The 19694-nt window shown below is 45.1% G+C and overlaps 2 protein-coding genes across 2 annotated transcripts; one reads left to right on the forward strand and one right to left on the reverse strand.

The window, feature by feature from the left end:
- Window positions 1-25: 25 nt before the first annotated feature.
- On the reverse strand, window positions 26-13529 carry arhgef2 (rho/rac guanine nucleotide exchange factor (GEF) 2). Its single transcript, XM_062399323.1, has 22 exons — window positions 13394-13529; window positions 10456-10618; window positions 10190-10257; window positions 9901-9964; window positions 9587-9719; window positions 8611-8714; window positions 8150-8293; window positions 6468-6718; window positions 6215-6340; window positions 5708-5825; window positions 5034-5282; window positions 4876-4952; window positions 4436-4608; window positions 4102-4169; window positions 3466-3705; window positions 3307-3384; window positions 3101-3156; window positions 2953-2994; window positions 2261-2311; window positions 1629-1922; window positions 1406-1559; window positions 26-1282 (listed from the first exon to the last, which is right to left on the reverse strand). Exons 1-22 carry the CDS (start codon window positions 13448-13450, stop codon window positions 1233-1235), a joined length of 2760 nt encoding a protein of 919 aa, XP_062255307.1. The 5' UTR covers window positions 13451-13529; the 3' UTR covers window positions 26-1232.
- Window positions 13530-16514: 2985 nt separating this feature from the next.
- tmem79b (transmembrane protein 79b) lies at window positions 16515-19647 on the forward strand. Its single transcript, XM_062398731.1, has 5 exons — window positions 16515-16790; window positions 18060-18574; window positions 18643-18837; window positions 18921-19152; window positions 19253-19647. The coding sequence occupies exons 2-5, from the start codon at window positions 18082-18084 to the stop codon at window positions 19452-19454; spliced, it is 1122 nt and encodes a 373-aa protein (XP_062254715.1). The 5' UTR covers window positions 16515-16790; window positions 18060-18081; the 3' UTR covers window positions 19455-19647.
- Window positions 19648-19694: the final 47 nt, after the last annotated feature.

Raw genomic sequence — 19694 nt, forward strand, 5'->3', positions numbered from 1 at the left:
ACATCCAGAAATAAAACGACAGACGTTTTCCAGCTGATTAGATTTATAAAAGAACACACAGAGTCAGAGCATGAAAATAATAAAGTTACAGAAAACATTTACACTTTTATCATCAAATCTTTTTACACAAACGTCACTTTACTGACGTTAAACATGAAAGTAAGAAGCGGCTGCATTTAATGAATTTGCTACAAATTGAATGAGCTCAGTTTGAGTTTCAAGTTGCTAACCAACATCTCAGCCTCAAAATTACATCAATATTCATAATAATCATCAATATTATAGCATCATCACACATGTAACGTTCTGAAGAACAGAAACTGTTAGAAAAATAAAAACAGGTTTTTCTTTTTGGAAAATCATCAAACTGATAAAGTTCAGTTTTTTTTCTCTTCTGTTAAACTCGTGAATGAGTCAAGTTAGAAAATGATAAACAGCAGCGCCACCTGCAGGTAGATCGCATCATAAAAAAACACCTGAAATGTTTTTACAGTTAAAAGATTACAAATCTGTTCGATAAATATCAAGAAGATTCACTTTTGATCAGTTTTATAACTTATCATTTTTTTGTATCATGTGACTGATTCAACTTCATCTTGTTCTTCATCAAGATTTATACTTCAGCCTCATCATCATCATCTTCATCAGTGTTCCTTTTAAAACACTGAATCATCAAATCAACCAACATCGACCAAACTCAGAGCCAGGACAGGGTCATGGCAGCCGGGTTGTTGATCTGGTTCTGACTCGAAAACTTCTACAAACAAACATGACCAATAACAGCATTAAATAAATGGATTGGTTCGTCCAACCGACCAATCAGAAAGACAGAATCTGTAAAGGTTCTATACAAGTGACAAATCCAGGCTATCATGCTAACATGCTAACAGCTTCAGTCATATAATAAACAGCTTCTGACTCAGATTCAGAGACTCCGACTCAAGACTCATAAATTGGCAGCATCAGGATTTAACCCTCTGAAGATTCAGGACAGAAATGTAGAGACTCAATGGATCGCTGGGGCCCCGCCTTCTTTCATAACCTCCACTTGAGCATATGTGGGAGGGGCTACAGCTCACGTGATGATGTAAACAGGTTACATGATTTTCATTCATGAACATTCAGGAAAAAAATAACAGCGTCTTTGAAACAGGAAATTATGTCATCATCAGCTGGTGACATCATAGCGACATCAGCAGAGTTCCTGAGGTCACAGGTCAGAGGTCAAGTCCTTAACTTGGCTCTGCTCCACACTCGCTCTCCTCTGGAATGTCCTGCAGGTCTGAGAGGTCAGAGGTCACAGGTCATCATGGGAACCAACTATACAGCGCACTGATAATAATAAACGATAACTAAAATATTCATTTAACAAACAAAACACAGATCAATTCATTCAGAGACCGACCTCTTGGGCTGTCAGAGCGAGGGGAGATCATCATCTCCTCCTCCTTCTCCTCCTTTCTCTCCTTGCAGCCATCTATTTGATCAGCTAGATTCGGACTGGCCAATGGGACCGCTGGGCGGGGCTCCAGTTCCCTGCTGCCACGCCTCTTGCTCACCTGTTGACAGAGCCACCTGACATTAGCTTAGTTCAGCTTCATTTACATCAGATTCTGAGTTTAACCTACCGCTTCCTCCTTCCTCACATCACTGATGTCTCCATTGCCCCTCCTCCTGCTGGATCGTTCCCCCCTCTCAGGCTCCTCCTCCCTCAGACGGAGGCGTGTCACTTCCTGCTGCAGGCGGTCTACCTGTTGCCGTAGCAACATTGTCTCCCCAGTGGCGTCCAGTCCTGTGTCCCGCGAAACAGAACGACGAAGGCTGGGACCAGAACCAGGACCAGAGGTGGAGCCTTGGGTGGAGGGGGTGGTGCCTGCTTTGACTGACAGCTCCAGGATTGAGTCTTGACAAATCACAGCAGCCTGGGGGTGGAGTCAGTGGGAAATTAACTATTACATCACCAGCACATGAGTAACTGACATATTTGCACTTCTGTTGTTTTATTTTCTCCTCAGCTGTTTATATATATATACATTATTTCCTATTTTGATATTCTATTTTATACTATTTCTATCTTATTTTATTGTATAGGTTGTAATTACTTGAGCATTGTTAGAAGGGAGCCTGTGACATTTCACTGCCAGCGACTGCTTCATGTTATTGTTGTGCATTTGACAAATACAAATCTTGAATCTTGAGTAACTGACATGTAGATGATCAATGTTCAATAACAACAACAATAAGCAGAAAGATAACTCACCTGCAGGGCGTGAAGTTGGAGGCTTAGGTTGACCAATCGCTGACGGGCTTCCTGTGAAGATGAGTCAGTTGTTATAAACTTGTGATTTTAACAAACTGTTTGTTCATTTATGTCAATGTTCACACTTAAATCCCACAAAACCGCGTCACAGCCAGATTAAAGACAGAGCTCAGAGTACAAGGCTTCAGTCATTTTATCTATTTGCTTTGAGAAAGGAGACGATGGAACAAACATGAGAAAGTCTGGTTATTGATGAACCTTCGTCTTTGACCACATTGAAAACGTCTCATCAACAGGGACCTCTGACCTCTGGGAACAAAGCCTCTGCAGACTTTCAGAAATATGACGTTTAGTGTTGTTTTCTCCTAAAGTAACATGAACTCAGTCTTTACTAGTTGTGTGTTACGGATTGCAACAGACTGCTGGTTGTGTTTACCCTGTGTGTGTCAGTCTGTGTCAAAATGCATCTCTCTAATAAACGTGTTGAGAGTTTTGCTGAATGTGTGATTCAGATTGCGTACAACCAGATGAACTGTGTGTAAAGTTTTGTCGACTGTTTGACTGACTCGATAGTGTTTTAAATGGGATTTAGTGTTTTAGAGTTTAATGTTTTTATTATTCTTTATTAAAGAAGGACAAACAACGGCCACAGGGATTTCTGAGTCACATGATCCAGGAGTGATGAGTGTTACCTTGTTTACGGTTTGTTCCTGCAGCCGGTTCCCGTTTCTGTCCTGAGACACAAACACTGAAAATAAACTTCCTGTTCAAAATGTCTACTGAATCACATGGTACCCTAACAATGGCAACAGCCTGGTTGGAATCAGAATGTTTGTTTACCTGTGACGAGGGGTCGTTCAGGTCAAACGAGCCGTTCAGGGAACCAGAGTCACCGTCTGTCACACAGGGGAAAGGCAGTGTCATCACTCAAACACTAGATGGCAGTACCAGCACTCACAGACAGTTTCCAGTGTCACAAAGCTTCGGTACAGTTATTATTTTTGCTCTTGATTAATTTCAAACAGCAGGTTAGAAATGTCCTTTACTGTGAAGTCTCCGGTTCCCGTTCGTTACAGTCGACCTCTGTGCGTTGGAGTCGAACAGCAGCTTCGCCAGTTTGTCCACTGAAAACAAGAAACAGGTTCGATTCCCGACATCGTCAAATCAAACTAATTCAAAAGACATCAAATCAAACCGAGCGGCACCTTCAGCGATGGTGGACATGAGGAGCATCTCGGCCTGAGGAGCGTGAGGAGTGTCGGCCCTGAAGAGGTTCCTACAGAGCAACGAGCTGGAGGAGGTCTTGGTTGAGGAGGTGCTCCCCTCCAAACCTCCTTCTTCTTCTTCTGCTGCTCCTCTTCCTGTCGCCTCCACCAGGTCAGAAAACAGAGTGACACGCTCCTGCAGTAGCTCCAGCACCTCCCTGTCCTTCTGCTGGATATCAGCTGAGAAAAGGAGAGGAGGAAAAGAAAAAACACAATGATCTCTTTTTTTGTGAGAAAGAGCAGAGGTGTAGTAGGAGGAGGAGGTGCAGTATTGGGAAGAGGTGCAGTAGAATGAGGAGGTGTATTCGGGGGAAGAAGGTGCAGTAGCAGGCAGAGGTGCAGTAGGAGTCGAAGGTGCAGTAGGAGGAGGAGATGCAGTAGTGGGAGGAGGTGCAGTAGTGGGAGGAGGAGGTGGAGATGCAGTAGCAGGCAGAGGTGCAGTAGTGGGAGGAGGAGGGGAGTAATGTGAGGAGGTACAGTGGGGGGGAGGTGCATTAGTGTGAGGAGGTACAGTAGGAGGAGAAGCTGCAGTAGGGGGAGAAGGAGGTGCAGTAAGAGGAGGAGGAGGTGCAGTACCTCTGATTCTCCTCTGTAAAGCTTTGTCTTCAGTCTCAATGAGAGGAAACTCATCTCTGGATGGACAACTGAAAAAAAAACATGATACAGTGAAGTACTGACCTACTGAATGCAGTACTGACCTGAGAGCAGTACTACAGTGTTACAGTACTGACCTACTGAATGCAGTACTGACCTGAGAGCAGTACTACAGTGTAACAGTACTGACCTACTGAATGCAGTACTGACCTTAGAGCAGTACTACAGTGTAACAGTACTGACCTACTGAATGCAGTACTGACCTGAGAGCAGTACTACAGTGTAACAGTACTGACCTACTGAATGCAGTACTGACCTGAGAGCAGCCTGCTGGATCCACTTCATCCAGGTGCGGCGGTCTTCTTTGGAGGAAGCGTGCAGTTCATACATCGCAGGAGGGGTGGAGTCACTGAGCAGGTACATCCCTCGCTCCTGATTGGCTATGTCTCTGACAATCAGGTTAGTCAGAGACACAACTGGAGACTTATCCTGAGACAGACAGGTCAGACAGACAGGTCAGACAAACAGGTGAGACTGTGGTTCAGGGGGTGCAGGGGTGTCAGGGTCTCTGGGGGGGGGGGGGGGGGAGGGAACATTCATGTGCGCATGCACGGTTTTATAAGAATGTTTACAGATGGATGAGCAGGGACTTGAGGTGTGACCAGGTGTGACCAGGGAGAACCAGATGTGAATAGGTGTGACCAGGTGTGACCAGGTGTGACCAGGGAGGACAAGGTAGGACCAGGTGTGACTCACCAGTGATGCAAAGGTGAATTTCTGATCTTTGTCCTGAAGGAAAACCAGGATGTCTGACATCAGCAGCACCTGCACATCTGGACAAAAGCACAAGAGCTGGTGAGCAGACGTCAGCTCCACCCACAGTTACACCTGAGAACAGGTCAACTGGATACTACCTTTCATTCTGGAGCCTTGGACCTTCCAGAGGAGCGTCCCCTCATGAAGGAGCCTCCTCCTCAGTAGCTCTCCTCCTCTGAACACTCCTCCTCCGTGGACCTCGGCCTGAGCCCTCCCGTCCAAACGGGCCTGGATCTCCTGCAGCCTCCTGGTTCGGTCCAGTTCCAGAACTTCCTGATCCACCGAGCTGATAAGACCTTTCAGGAGCTGCAGTGCCTTGCTCAAAGCCTGCACCTCCTCCTCACTGCCTAGAGGTCACAGAGACATGGTGACATCAGAGGTCAGAGGTCAAAGGCTAGTAGAGGTTCTCAGACGTTAGTAGAGGTCAGAGTTAAGTTAATAACAATAATATTCTTCATACACAGTGTGAATAGAAGACTTATGGACTCATACACATCCAGCTCAAGCTGGTCCATCAGTTTAGAATCTGCAGGAACGAACGAGCTGTGATGTCCTGCAGGGGGCAGCACTGGTTCCCCTCTGTACCATCACCTCCACTGGGTCGAGGGCGGGATCCCAGTCTGTCCATCTCTTGAGGTCAGCAGTGGGGATGCTGCTGCTAGCGGACTCTCAGTCAGGGCTCAGCAGCGCCCCCTGCAGTCCCCGCAGCAGACACACTGCTCTGACCCTTCTTATAAAGTGATGAGTGACCCGGGTTCTCACATGTCCCTACCTTTAGTGTTGTCCAGGATCCGCTGGATGAGGACGGGGTACTTGGTGATTCGTTGTGTCACCAGCAGGATGCACTCCTGGACGCCATGACGACGCAGCAGAGGCCCACGACAGACACGCTGAGTGTTTTGGAGCAAAAGAGATAAACCAGTTTAAACCAGTTTAAACCCAAAGGTACAATAGGTGCAAACCCTGGGGACTGGAACAGGATCATTTCAGCAGCAGGTTTAAAGGGGGTCAAAGTGAGCCGAGTCCAAATGAGTTCATTCAAGCTTAGTTCAGGGAAACACAACTGAACACAGTTAACACAAGACTCAACTAATCCAGACTGGTAAACACTCTTTGATTCAGGACTGACACCAGATCTGGTTCAGTCTAAACAGGAAGAAAGAGTCTCATTCAAATCTGTCAAACCATCAGATCAAATTCAGCAGAACCAGTTTCCTGTCTGGCCCTGTTCCAAGTGATTCAGTCCAGGACCAGATCCAGGATCAGGTCTTATTCTCACCCTGACCAGCTGCTGCAGTCTTCGGTCTCGAGCAAAAACTTCTTTGTAGAGTTTCACAGCTTTCGGGTGTCGACTGCAGAACTCGGAGTAAAGTTTCTTCATGTCGTCTGCACACGCGCCCGAAAACTACACACCACACAACACACAACACACCACACAACACACACCACACACAAACATTTTAGCAGTTTTTAAAAACCAGGAATTGTAGAATCTGACGACCTCTGACCCTCAGCCGCCTGTGATGTCATACCTGTCTGAGCAGCAGGGTTCCGATGTTGCGGACGGTGAAGTTGTTGGCGCTGCCCTCCACCAGCCCCTCCTTCCTCCTGGTCAGCAGCTCGGACAGGAAGTTGGAGTGGAGCTCCAGCAGCTGGTCCAGACAGGGGAAGATGGTGTGAACCACCCCCGCCTCCAGCATCACCTCTTCCTGCATCCCCCGCCGGTACACGCCCTCCATGATGCGCAGCGTGCGCACGTGGTGGAACTCCGTCTGGATCAACTCTGAGAGACAGACCATAACGGGTTAGTCCGGATGTCATGGTAACAGACACACAGAGGGATCTCCATGACAACAGTCACTCCGTCCTGACGACATTGAAAACGCTAAAACACAGAAAGAAAAAAAAAAAAAAAAATATATATATATATATATATATATATATATATATATATTAATATATTAATATATATTTATTGTCACCTTCCTAAAATAATGGCCTACGTGATGATTGACAGGAGCCAAATGAGCTGATAGCCTGGATAACAATGTGTCCAGGTGCTCTGCCAGTCAAGGAGAGGAAGGTGCAGGACCTCCAGTCGATGAAACTGGCTTCACTGCTTTGACAATCTGCCACATTAATAGGCATCAGTCGAGACCCCAGCTGGAGGAGCTGGAGGGAGAGGTGAGAAGAGGCACCTGCTCCTCTGCATTATGTTGAGTTAGTTTGTTAGTTATGCTTTATTCTTTACAGAGTTGAGGTTTCACTCAACTCAAGTCATTTATGCCTCTTATCTTACATAATTGACAGATATTGTTATTAGCATGTCAATAGTCATCTATTGCCTTTTTGAGGGAAATTATTAATAAATGTTATATATTCAATATTATTATTTTTGTGTGTGTTTTCTGAAAAACCTGAAAAAACAACTTGGGCCATTAGTGTCAGATTGTGATGATATGTTTAAATCAGGGTCAGTAATAAACTTGACCTTCACCGATGTTCATTGGTTTTGAAACGTCCCGCCTCACAGACGACACGGACCTTCTCCTCTTCTTTGTAACTTTATTAAAGTCAAGACGAACATGTCACACTCCGGTTCGTTCTCCGACACTTCCTCATTCACCACTGACCCCCAACCAGCCAATGAGAACCTGTCACCCCACACAACCCCACCCCATTGGTCTAGAACTGTCACATGCCCCACCCTGACCTGTTAACTGACCCTCAGGACATCTCAATACTCCTTTGACACGGTGTCATAACTGAACATAAGTCATAACAAAAGATAAGCATAAACCCCAGTCCTCAAACAGGTCAATCTGTGGAGGGCGGTTTAAATGATCCTTGTGGTATTTGGACAAAAATATGTTACAGACATTTCATTAAGACCCCAAGGAGCCAGATCAGCTGTGGTGAGATGGGAATAATATGTCTCCTTTAAATAAAGTTTAGTTAAACAAAAGATTATTTCATAAATCTGATTGCATTTGTGCTCATTAAAAGATAAGAGTGATATTGGGCTGAAATAATTTAAAATAGTGCTTTTAAATAATCTAATTATTTTTCTGGCACAAAAGGGTGAATGAATAACAACAAAAACAAAATAGACAAATATTGGTATCGGTATCCGCTAGATTGTTGTTTTAAAGAATATCCATATTGGTGCATCCCTAGTATATAAACATATATATGTATAAATATATGTTGGTACCGTAGATGACGTCCTGCTGTTTGATGACGTCTTTGTGAAGCGTCTGCAGGAACTTTGGTTCGACAGCACGACTCCAACTGTCGGCCTGAACACAGCTGCCCTCCACCTGCAGCTCCTCCAGCAGGGGGCTCCACCACCATTCACCTGCAAACAATACACATGTAACCAACACACAGAGGTCCCACTGTCTCCCACAATGCATCTTGATGAATAGAGTCCAACCGATGGTCACTAACTGATCAGACCGACCCGTCGTATAAATACGAGTCCAACGTTCTCCTGCGACAGTCACGTCATTACGACAGTGAGTATCGTCCAGAGGCGTTTAATCTTTTCCTGATGAGCTCACTAAATCGTTTGTCTATATAAAAGTCACTAAAGTCACTAAAGTCACTCAATACGAGCCAATCAGCTGCAGGCTACACAGAGGGACATGGGATCAGCAGCAGTGATGGACAGACCTTCGTCAGTTAGCGACTCCATCGACAAAGTTCTGCTCCTGAAGTTTAGAGACTCGGTCGACTGAGAGAGAATCTTCCTGAGACCTGTCGATTCCTCCAGACCCCTGAGAGACAGACAGGTCAGAGAGAGAGAGGTGAGACAGAGAGGTCAGAGAGAGAGAGAGAGAGGTGAGAGAGAGGCAAGAAAGACAGGTCAGAGAGAGAGGTGAGACAGAGAGGTGAGAGAGACACACAGGTGAGAGAGAGAGAGAGAGGTGAGACAGAGAGGTCAGAGAGAGAGGTGAGACAGACAGGTGAGAGAGACACACAGGTGAGAGAGAGAGAGAGAGAGAGAGAGAGAGAGAGGTGAGACAGACAGGTCAGAGAGAGAGAGAGGTGAGACAGAGAGGTCAGAGAGAGAGAGGTGAGACAGACAGGTGAGAGAGACACACAGGTGAGAGAGAGAGAGAGAGAGAGAGAGAGGTGAGACAGACAGGTCAGAGAGAGAGAGAGAGGTGAGACAGAGAGGTCAGAGAGAGAGAGGTGAGACAGACAGGTCAGAGAGACAGAGAGATCAGAGAGAGAGACAGGTGAGAGAGACACACAGGTGAGAGAGAGAGAGAGAGAGAGAGGTGAGACAGACAGGTCAGAGAGAGAGAGAGGGAGAGAGAGAGAGGTGAGAGAGACACACAGGTGAGAGAGAGAGACAGAGAGAGAGAGAGAGACAGAGGTGAGACAGACAGGTCAGAGAGAGAGAGAGGTGAGACAGACAGGTGAGAGAGACACACAGGTGAGAGAGAGAGAGAGGTGAGACAGACAGGTCAGAGAGAGAGAGGTCAGAGAGACACACAGGTGAGAGAGAGAGGACAATAAGAATCATGAATATAAAAGGTATAAAAAAACTATTTCTAAATAAAATGACAAAAGATGAAATAATAACATGTGTTTATTTCAGCTGATGAAGTTAGTGGTTCTGGACTGATGGGTCAGTTCTCACCCAGCGATGTTATTGGTGGAGACGCTCTTAGCGAGTGAGAGTCCAGAGCGAACTCGTCTGGAGCCGAGCAGCGACTGACGGAGACTGTCAGACGGATAGATGGCCGAGCTCGGACGCTCCTTCATCATTGGAGCTGAAGATGAAGAGAAGAAGAAATAAAGCTTGTTCTAAGTACCCATGATGCAACTGGTCTGACACTGTGTCAGACAGACAGACAGACAGACAGACAGACAGACAGACAGACAGACAGACAGACAGACAGACAGACAGTTACAGAAATACAGACAGTTACAGACAGACAGACAGACACTCACTTTTGGTCCGGAGGGCGACGCTCTGCAGAGCTGAACTGTTCCTGACCATCGACAGCTTCTGTTGCTGTTAGAGAGACAGACAGGTGATAAGAGACGGGACAGGTCCTCAGTGAAGTCAGTGAAGACAGACAGGTGATCAGACAAGGGACAGGTCCTCAGTGAAGTCAGTGAAGACAGACAGGTGATAAGAGACGGGACAGGTCCTCAGTGAAGTCAGTGAAGACAGACAGGTGATCAGACAAGGGACAGGTCCTCAGTGAAGACAGACAGGTGATGAGACAGGTCTCACCTTCTGTTTCATCTTGGCACAGTTGGCCAAACTGTCTCTGCAGCGGTTGTGAATGGTGACATTGCAGGCTGAGAGACAGACGGGAGGAGACAGAGACACTTTGAATATTAAAACCACAGAACTTTATTCAAAGAAAAGATTTATATATATAATCAACCTGTAGTATCAACATTTAGAAAATATTCATGTTTATACATGAAGAGAGAAGGTTTGAATATTTACATGTATGTTGGGTATGTTTGACATGTATGTTGTGGGCACGGTACCTGGACAGCTGAGCGCCTCCTTGGCGGTGATGCTCCTGTTGCAGGACGAGCATAGCGTGGTGGAGGACACGGTCAGAGACGTGAACAGGTGACCATTGCTGGACCGGGCCTCTCGCTCCCTCGCCTCCTTCTCTCTCCCCTTCAGACGCTCCTTCTCCTTATTCTGATCAAACACGCTCAAACCATCAGGTTTACACACCAACCAATCAGAGCATTACTACACACCAACCAATCAGAGCTCAACCACAGACAAGCTGCTACAACTGACTCATTAAAGGATTATAATCGATACATAAATGGTTGACCTCTAATTAAGTGATCGATTAGTCCGGTGTCTTGTAATTCATCATTAACTGCAAACTGTGTAAAGAGGATTTCACATGAAACAGCAACATATATGTATATTCATTTATACAGTGGTGGCCAAAATTATTAGAACACTAGAGGTTTCAGTTGTTTTGGTTGAATTGGCCATTAAATGAATGAAATATCTACAAAGTCATCAATTATGCTCTATAAACCATAGAATAGAGCCATCATCTGGAGATTTAGGTCATTTTCCTTACAAAACAAGCTAGGCCTATTTCACTGTCAATGTTGAGACCGCCATGATGCCACCAGTTCACACCAGAACCCAAAGGGGAGAGGTAGAAAATCAAGTGAAGCATCTCAAGATTCTCAGTCTTAAGGATCGAAGAAGGACCTCACGAGTACTGTGTGATGAGATCAACACCACAATGACTGATGGTGCAGCAGTGTCTTCACGACCTGTGCCACGGACCCTGGGAGAAGAAGGACTTGTTGGCAGAACAGCAGCAGAGAAACTATTACTGAGAGAGAAATAGAGTGAAACGCCTGAAATCTGCAGAAGAACACAAGAAATGGACAAAGGACGACTGGTATAAAGGTCTGTGGACTGAGGAGGTTCGACCAGTTTGGCATCAAGCGAAGAGAGTACGTTCGACTGAGGGAGGGGGGAAGATATGAAAATGAGTGGGTCTTTCCAACAGTGAAACACGGAGGGGGTGGTATTATGGAGTGGGGTGGTACTTCAGCCTCAGGAACATGTGACTTAGTGAAAATTGATGGCTCAATGGATAAGAAAGTCTACCACAACATTCTGGTGAGGCACGGAGTACCATCTGGGAGTCGTCTTACTGGGCCTGGATCTATTTTCCAAGAGGACAATGACCCTAAACATTCTTCTAACTATTCCTGGAACTACCTGCGTCAGAAGGAATCTGCTGGAACATTGAAAATTATTTGACCATTATGAAATTAAATCATGTTTTGGAGGCAAAGAAAGGTCCATTTTGTCAGATCCTAAAGGTGTTCTAATAATATCAGCCACCACTGTATATATTAAATCTTACTGTTCATAATTCAAGTTCATGACACATACATCACAATGACGAGCTCAGACTTGGTTTGGGATCTTGAATCAAGGTGAAATGAAAACATCTTGAACTTAATAACTAAATTAGCCTCATAATTAAATTGCAGATGTCTGTGGATCTGGTTTCCTATCACATTATTAATTGATTATCAAAATCATCATTATTTGAAGCAAATCAGAATTTAACAATCTGTACAGTTTTCACCTAGTGTGTGTGTTTGTTTTTAATGTAAACTACAACTCCCAGGGTGATCATGTGACATCACTAGACGCGTAAATGAAACGACAGAACACAGTTCATCCATTAGAACGACAAATAAATACTGATCAGCTGATCAATAAAGAGCTCAGTGATGGAGGGAAAGAAAGAGAGCTCTGTCTGGGTAGGTCATGAGACAGAGAGAGAGAGAAGAGAGAGGGGAGAGGAGAGAGAGACACTCTCTGACACTTGCTGTGTGACCAGTTGTCTCTCTATAGTTGTGAGGACACTTGAACCCTAAACCCCATCGACCTCCATCCCTCATCTGACCCACTTTGAATGTTTCTTTTCACAGGTCAAAGGTCAAAGAGGACAGAAGATGGGATGAGGACATCTCTCACTCCACACTTCCTGTTTCTCACTTCTTCTACAGGAAGCCTGTTTAGCTTTGTCCACGGAGGTTCCTGTCCCAACCTCCTTGTCCTCTACAAACATCTCTCTAGTTTTATGAGTAGAAGAATCTTCAGTCGCCTGAGACGTGGTCTCCACGTCTGAGATGTCCCCTGATCCGTAACTACACCTACTAACTCCTTACCTTAACCAGTCCCCCACTTAACATCCCCTTACCTTAACCAGTCCCTAACCTTGACAATTCCCTTAACCAGTCCCTGACCTGAACCCAGTGCTCACACAGCTCAGTGTGATGGTATTGAACCTAAATTGGTCCTCATAAGTATAGAAAGACGTGCACGCACATACAGACACACGCACGCACACAAGCACGGCTCCCCTCCCCCCTCGTTTCCTCCTGCAGGACAAAGCGGCCACGCTGCAGTTAACGGACACACACCAGAACACACTTACACACACTGAAACATAAAAACACAAAAACAGATGTACACTCAATCACAGACACAAACACCGAAACACACACAGACACACAACTCACACACATTTAAAACATCGAAGCTTCTAAACTGAGAAAAAAGTCGTTTCCCGTTTCTGTTCAACTTCACCGTCTCACACACACACACACACAATCACCCAATCTCACACACACACACACACACACACGCTCCCTCAGACAAACACACACACATCGATGATCCTCCAATGCGGATCGATCAGAACCATCGATCACATCTGGCTAACGGAACCGAGGTTCTTCTGAGACGTGAGACAGACAAAGAGAGAAAGACGGAAAGTGACGCGCACTCCCACAACCTCCCTCGGTGTGTGACCGATGTGTGATCAGTGTGTGTGTGTGTGTGTGTGTGGCAGTCCGACCCGGTCCGCGGGATCGATCAGTGGAGTGTGTACTTGTAGTTCTCGTGTGGACGCACCTTCAGGTTGATTTCCTTCATCCTGTCCTGTCTCTTACTCTCCAGCAGCCGGGACATCCCCGCCCTCAAACCCAGCACACCTCCTGTTCGATCACCGCCCGCCCGGATCCACAGCTGATCGATGCCCGCCCTGCGCTGATCACGAGGATCCGTTCGGTTCTGGTCCCGGAGCGGTCTGCGGTCTGATTCCCAGGGGGCGGGGCCACTTTCTGACTGACAGCGCCTCTCTCTACTTCTGATCAATCACAGCTCGGCCCGCTGCTGCCGCTCTCAGCCAATCCCCTCACCGTTCGCCTCTCATTCCCCGCCCACAAGCATCTGTCAGGGCGGGCTTTGGGAGGGCTTGTTTAAGACACCGGCGGGCGGACGTTCCGGATGTTGGGTGGAGTCAGTCTCTATGACAACGTGTCAATGTACACTATGAGCTTTACAACCAATCAGAGAGCAGCGGATGGTCACATGACACCGGAGACGAGGAGCACCGCCCGCCTCGCGGATTGCTGCTGGACGCTGGTGTTTATATAAAGCGAACCCGCGAGTTTCTGAGCGGAAACACACCAGGAAACATATGGTACACAAATACTGCGTTAAACAAATACTGCGTAACACAAAAACTGTGTAATTTAAATACTGCGATACTGTTTATGTAGTGGGCTACTGTGCCTAGCACAGGGGGTCTAGTACTGTGTGTACTACTCTGAGTGGAACTGTGTGTATTACTATATGTAGTATTATCTGTAGTATCCTACCCTAACCCTAGAGACAGACAGACACAGACCGATTTTTATATTTTTCAACAAAAACTTTTTTCATATTATTTAGTTAAAGAATATGTAAATCCATACGTTCATTCCAAATAAGTGAAAACTCACTGAACAAATGATATTTTCATGAGACTACATTCAATTCTTTCACGTTTCACTAACACAACAAAGAGGAACTCACTGTTTTTGTAAAAATAGACAACTTGGCCACTCCCTCCACTAAATGAAGCAGCTGCCATGAACGCACAATCAAACTTCCTGAATAAAGATCTGATGCGTCAAAGGTTCAAATCCTTCACACTCAGAGAAGGTTTTCTGATCCATCACAGAAACACTGGAGACCGTAGCTTCGACCCCACTGAAGATCAGCTGACTTAATGCTCCTCTCCACACTTTACCAGTTCACCATTCAGTTTCATTTGTTTAAGGATTTTACACAATACTTGTATAGTGTTTTCAGAATCAGAATTAGAATCAGAAGTATTTTATTGCCAAGTAAGTTTACACCTACAAGGAATTTGCTCTGGTTATTGGTGCATACAATGAACATAGAAACATAAAACGCAATAAATACAACATACTATTTTCCAGTTAACATGTAGAAATGTGAAGTACTGGAGTACTGGTCCTGTGAGTCCTTCCACAGTCCTCTTCTGTATCACTGTTACATTCTGATACTGCTCTATCGTTTGCAGATCCAGGACACATCGTGATCATATTGGTGGATCCAGATCCTGATGGTGGATCAAGATCCTGATGGTGTCAGCTGATCAAGGACTATGATCACAACCAGACTTCTGGATACACAACATGTCTCCTCACATCTGCTACCATCAGGAACTCCTCAGTTCATCTGCTCCTTCATCTTCATCAGACGTGATGTAGAAACACTTTAAACATGAAGTTACAAACTGGTTCTTCTCATGTAGTGAGTCCTGTTGTGTGTTGTTGTGTTGTTCTGTTGATGTGTTCAGTTCCATAAGCCTCTGTGTGTGTCCTGGGAGAGGACCCTCACATGGGACTGAGTTTATTCACTGATCACTTATATTATATTTGACTCTTGTTGAGTCAAACTGGGATTTGTGAATATGGGCTACACTAATAAAATGAGATTGACGACATTCCTGCAGCAATTCCAGTTATCAGTTAGTGTTTTAATCCACAAGTTCAGAATGTCCCTGGTGTATTATTCAAACCAGCATCTACTATATGCCTTATTTTAAAAATCAATGATTCTACCAGAAGAGGGAAGCTCCAGACGTGTCCATTATTTAATGAGTTCCATGTTTTAAAAGGTCACTGGTCCATCCACTCACACATTTCAAGTGATCTGCAAAAACAGAGATTCTTAAAAAAGATAAATAGATAGATTGATTGATAACTTTATTCATCCCCGAAGGGAAATTAAGTCGTCATAGCAGCCGGTACATTTGAATACAATAAAATACAATAGAATAAAATATAAAATATAAAATATTGAGGTAGAAAGAATAAAAACAGAAACACAAGATAAATGGGTAGATAAGGTGCAGTGGCAGATGATGGTAATAGTACTGATGATATGATGGTAATGTTATTGTTAGACAGTATATAAAAAATAGTACAGTATATATAGTATATAATATATATTTATATATGATAGTAATTATACCAATATAATAGCAGTATATAGTAATAATAGCAGCAACAGTATATATAATAATAATAATAGTAAAATATAATAATAATATGTACACATGTATAAATATGTGTATATAGACTTATAAACTTATATATATATATATATATATATATACAAAGAATATACAAAGAGTAGGATATAATATATGATATATAGGCGATACAATAAATAATATAATATAATATATTATGAGTGTAAGAATATGTAGACAGAGATACAGGTTTTCTTAAAATAATACTTTCTCCCTCACACGTCATGTGCCTGGTAACTGAACCAGCATCTGAAGCAGCTACTGGAGAAAAGCTCTAAAGTTAAACCATGTCCACCTTCCTCTTTCACTATGAGACCTGCAACAGATACATTACCACCAACACGCCTATAGGGGGCTCCATCTGCAAAGCGGAAGAAACCAAGTGATGATCAGAACTCTTCTCCCTCTGAACGACTGTGGTCCAGTCCGTTCCATTCTGCATTTACACGATTTTTCAACCCATTCCTTTTCATTTCATTCCTGTTAGTGACATAAATTCATAATTTAAACATACAAATTCAGGTAAAGATACTTTTCTCTGATTATCTGAGGAAGTTGTCATAAATATAAATATATCTTTCCTGTAGCCATTTCAAAGTAAAAGCGTTTCACTTTGTGAATCCATTCATATGTTCGTTATCGACCGACCGGAAGTTTGAGGTATTCATATGTTCGAATCCCGACACTTAGTTTAATTCATGGCTGGTGAACTAAAGAAATGCTGACCTCAGCTGTGAGAGAACTTTCCCTTTAACTCACCTGCCGCGACCACACCTGAGCTTCACTTCCGGACTGTGTGACAACAATAACAACAGAAGAAGAAAAAGAGGAAGGAGAAGGAGAAGGAGAAGAAGAAAAAGAAGAAGAAGGAGAAGAAGAAAAAGAAGAAGAAGGAGAAGAAGGAGGAAGATCATATCCTCGGTCAGTGTGTGTGACCTTTGACCTGTCGATCAGTTTGAACCGAGTTCAGTCTCATTCCACCTCTGTTAGCATGTTAGCTTGTTAGCACCGAGCTAATGGCCATTTTGCATTGAGTTCGATTTGTGGTGAAGTGATTTTTGATTTCTGATCATTTACACACGCGTGGTCATTGATAATGACGTAATACTCGGTTCGAGAGCGGGTTTGTTCGATTGTTGTTGTTCATGTTTTATCTGATCACGTCATGGCCGCCATGTTAGGGTCACTGACGTCATATGTAGCCAGACGGACCTTCAGTCACGTGAGCAGGGGCCTGTACTATGAAGTGAGTTCAACAGATCCAGGATCAGTTATCGTTCTGCACTTAGCACCAGTGACACGAAGCTAACATGACCAATCACAGCCCTGGACAGTTTGACTGACAGCAGAGCTGAGGATCAAACTTTATTTAGTAATTTCAACTTGATAGGTTTGATGAAAAAGTATTCATACTTTGTACCAAAATACTAAAGTGTTTTGTATTTTTTCTAGTTTACAAATACTGTAAAATACTTCCTGTGAGAGAAAGAGAAATACTGCACGAAGCCTCTGATTAGTGTGGAGTCACTTGTTGGTTTGTTTGGATCAGAACTTTGAGGTTCAGGAAACTTCCAGAGAAGAAGAAGCAGAAAGTGAGAAGCGTGGTGGTCACCAGCTCTTCAGCTCTCCAGCTCTTCAGCTCTCCAGCTCTCCAGCTCTCCAGCTCTCCAGCTCTTCAGCTCTTCAGCTCTTCAGCTCTCCAGCTCTTCAGCTCTTCAGCTCTTCAGCTCTCCAGCTCTCCAGCTCTTCAGCTCTTCAGCTCTTCAGCTCTCCAGCTCTCCACCTCTTCAGCTCCTCTGAGCTTCAATTATTACAATTCTTAACATTTCCTGTTTGTTTCAACGCTTTGAGATTTGGTGATTGTTTTATGATCCGATCTTTTTACAGTGTTCTAGTTTATTATTTAACCTGAGCGACATTAGCAGCCCTCCCAGTTGATCCTCAGTGTCTCCTCTAGAGGAGCTGCATGGGTGGAGGACACTTCTAGTTACCATGGTGATTTACCTCGATTACAAGTGAACGTTTGAAGGACTCAAAAAAAAACTGAATTAAAACCCGTTGTTAACCTGATAACCTTAACAGGTCAGGCCCAAGTTCTGCAGGTGTAGATAAACAAACATGATCAATTAATATCAATGAATCTAATCCAAAAAGTAAAAACATATTTACATCGATGAACTGTCCAAACAGGAAAAAGGACAGACGACAGACGATGAGAAGACACACTGAGGCAGAGGACACGGTGGCGTCATCACCCTTGACGGAGTCCAGCACGCTGCAGTGGCCTGGGGACAGACAGATAGCGGGACAGACGGGTGGTAAGATGGGTGAAGGACAGACAGGTAAAGGGGACAGGAGGAGTGTGAGGTCGAGCGAGGAGACGAGTTGGACAGAAAGTGAGAGAGTGTTGATGGCTGATGGGGGTAGTGGGGAGGGGGTGGGATCAGTGGGAGAGTGGGAGGAGTTGACGACAGACCTGGACAAGAAGGCGGAGCCTACAGAGAATCATCTTCCAGAAAAAGCTGCTCAGGTGTTTAGTCCTGCAGTGACCGTCCTCCCTTCCCTGTCCTCACCCAGACAGAGTGAGGCATATTGGGAAATGGAGTCAGAGAGGAGTCCCTTCCTGGGTCCCAGAGGAGTGTCCCAGGACTACAACCAACATGGCTGCCAGTACGAGTGGACCAAAGACACGTCCCCTTCCAGATGTAAGTAAAACGTTTCCTCGCCTGTCTCACCTCCTTTCCCCTTCACCTTTAACTTGTCCGTCTCTCAGGTGGGCGGGGCTGTCCCAGTAGAGACATCCTGAAGGTGGGCGTGTCCTTGGTGACCTCAGCGCTCTTTTTCCCCTTCCTGGTGTGGGGGGGATTTGTGTTCCTCCCGTTTGACGCGCCCTTGCTGGATGGCGCCCCCTTGAGGCTCATCTACACACTTCGCTGCTCCGTGTTTGCCGCCACGCCCATCGTCCTCGGTGAGTCCACGGACATCACCTGTCAGTGGGTGTCTCCGTACCTTCCGTCTCTCACCCGTCCCTCTCTCACCCGTCCTTCTCAGGGTGGCTGGTCCTGGGCGTCACTCGGCTCCGCTCGGGCGTGTTGCGGCCACTGTTTGATGATGAGATGAAGGAGGCGGAGCTTTATGATGTCACTGTCCACCGCCGCTTCGTGTCTGACTCCACCTCCTTGTTCCTGATCTACTTCCTGCAGCTGGTTGTCATGGCAATGTACCTGAGCCAAGAGCAGCTGAAGCTCGTCCCCCTGCTGACGCTCGTCTTTGTCTTTGGACGGTGAGTCATGTGACCTGTTTTAAACATTCAGAGGAGCGTTTGATTTGAGTCTCAGGCGGATTTAACCCGGTCAACTCATGTGTGTTGGTTTGTGTCTCAGGCTGATTTACTGGGTGGCGGCGGCGTGTGGCAGCAGCGTTCGAGGTTTTGGTTTCGGCCTCTCTTTCCTGCCGAGTCTGGCCATGATGGTCGCCAACATCTACTTCATCTTCATGGTGGAGGCGGCCGGTTCCATCTTCAGCGTCCTGCCTCCTCCCGAGACGCTGGCTCCGCCCTCCGGCAGGCAGAGGTTCTGGGGATGATCGACAACTTTCCTGTTTGTTTTTTCATACTTGATATTTTTTTTATAATCGGAAACAAAAACAATTGTTCCTAAACCCCGCCTTCTTCATGTATAGCCACACCTACCTGATGTTTGTTTGGACTCTTCTGAAATCTTTTATGATCCTTAAAGATGTTTTTTGAGTTTCACAATAAAAGAATAACACTTCCTGATTCTGTTTAAAGAGACAATGAGTGTTCACACACGTTTGTGTTCTGAA

Source organism: Platichthys flesus, chromosome 11 (genome assembly GCF_949316205.1).
Source record: "Platichthys flesus chromosome 11, fPlaFle2.1, whole genome shotgun sequence".
Taxonomy (NCBI): Eukaryota; Metazoa; Chordata; class Actinopteri; order Pleuronectiformes; family Pleuronectidae; genus Platichthys; species Platichthys flesus.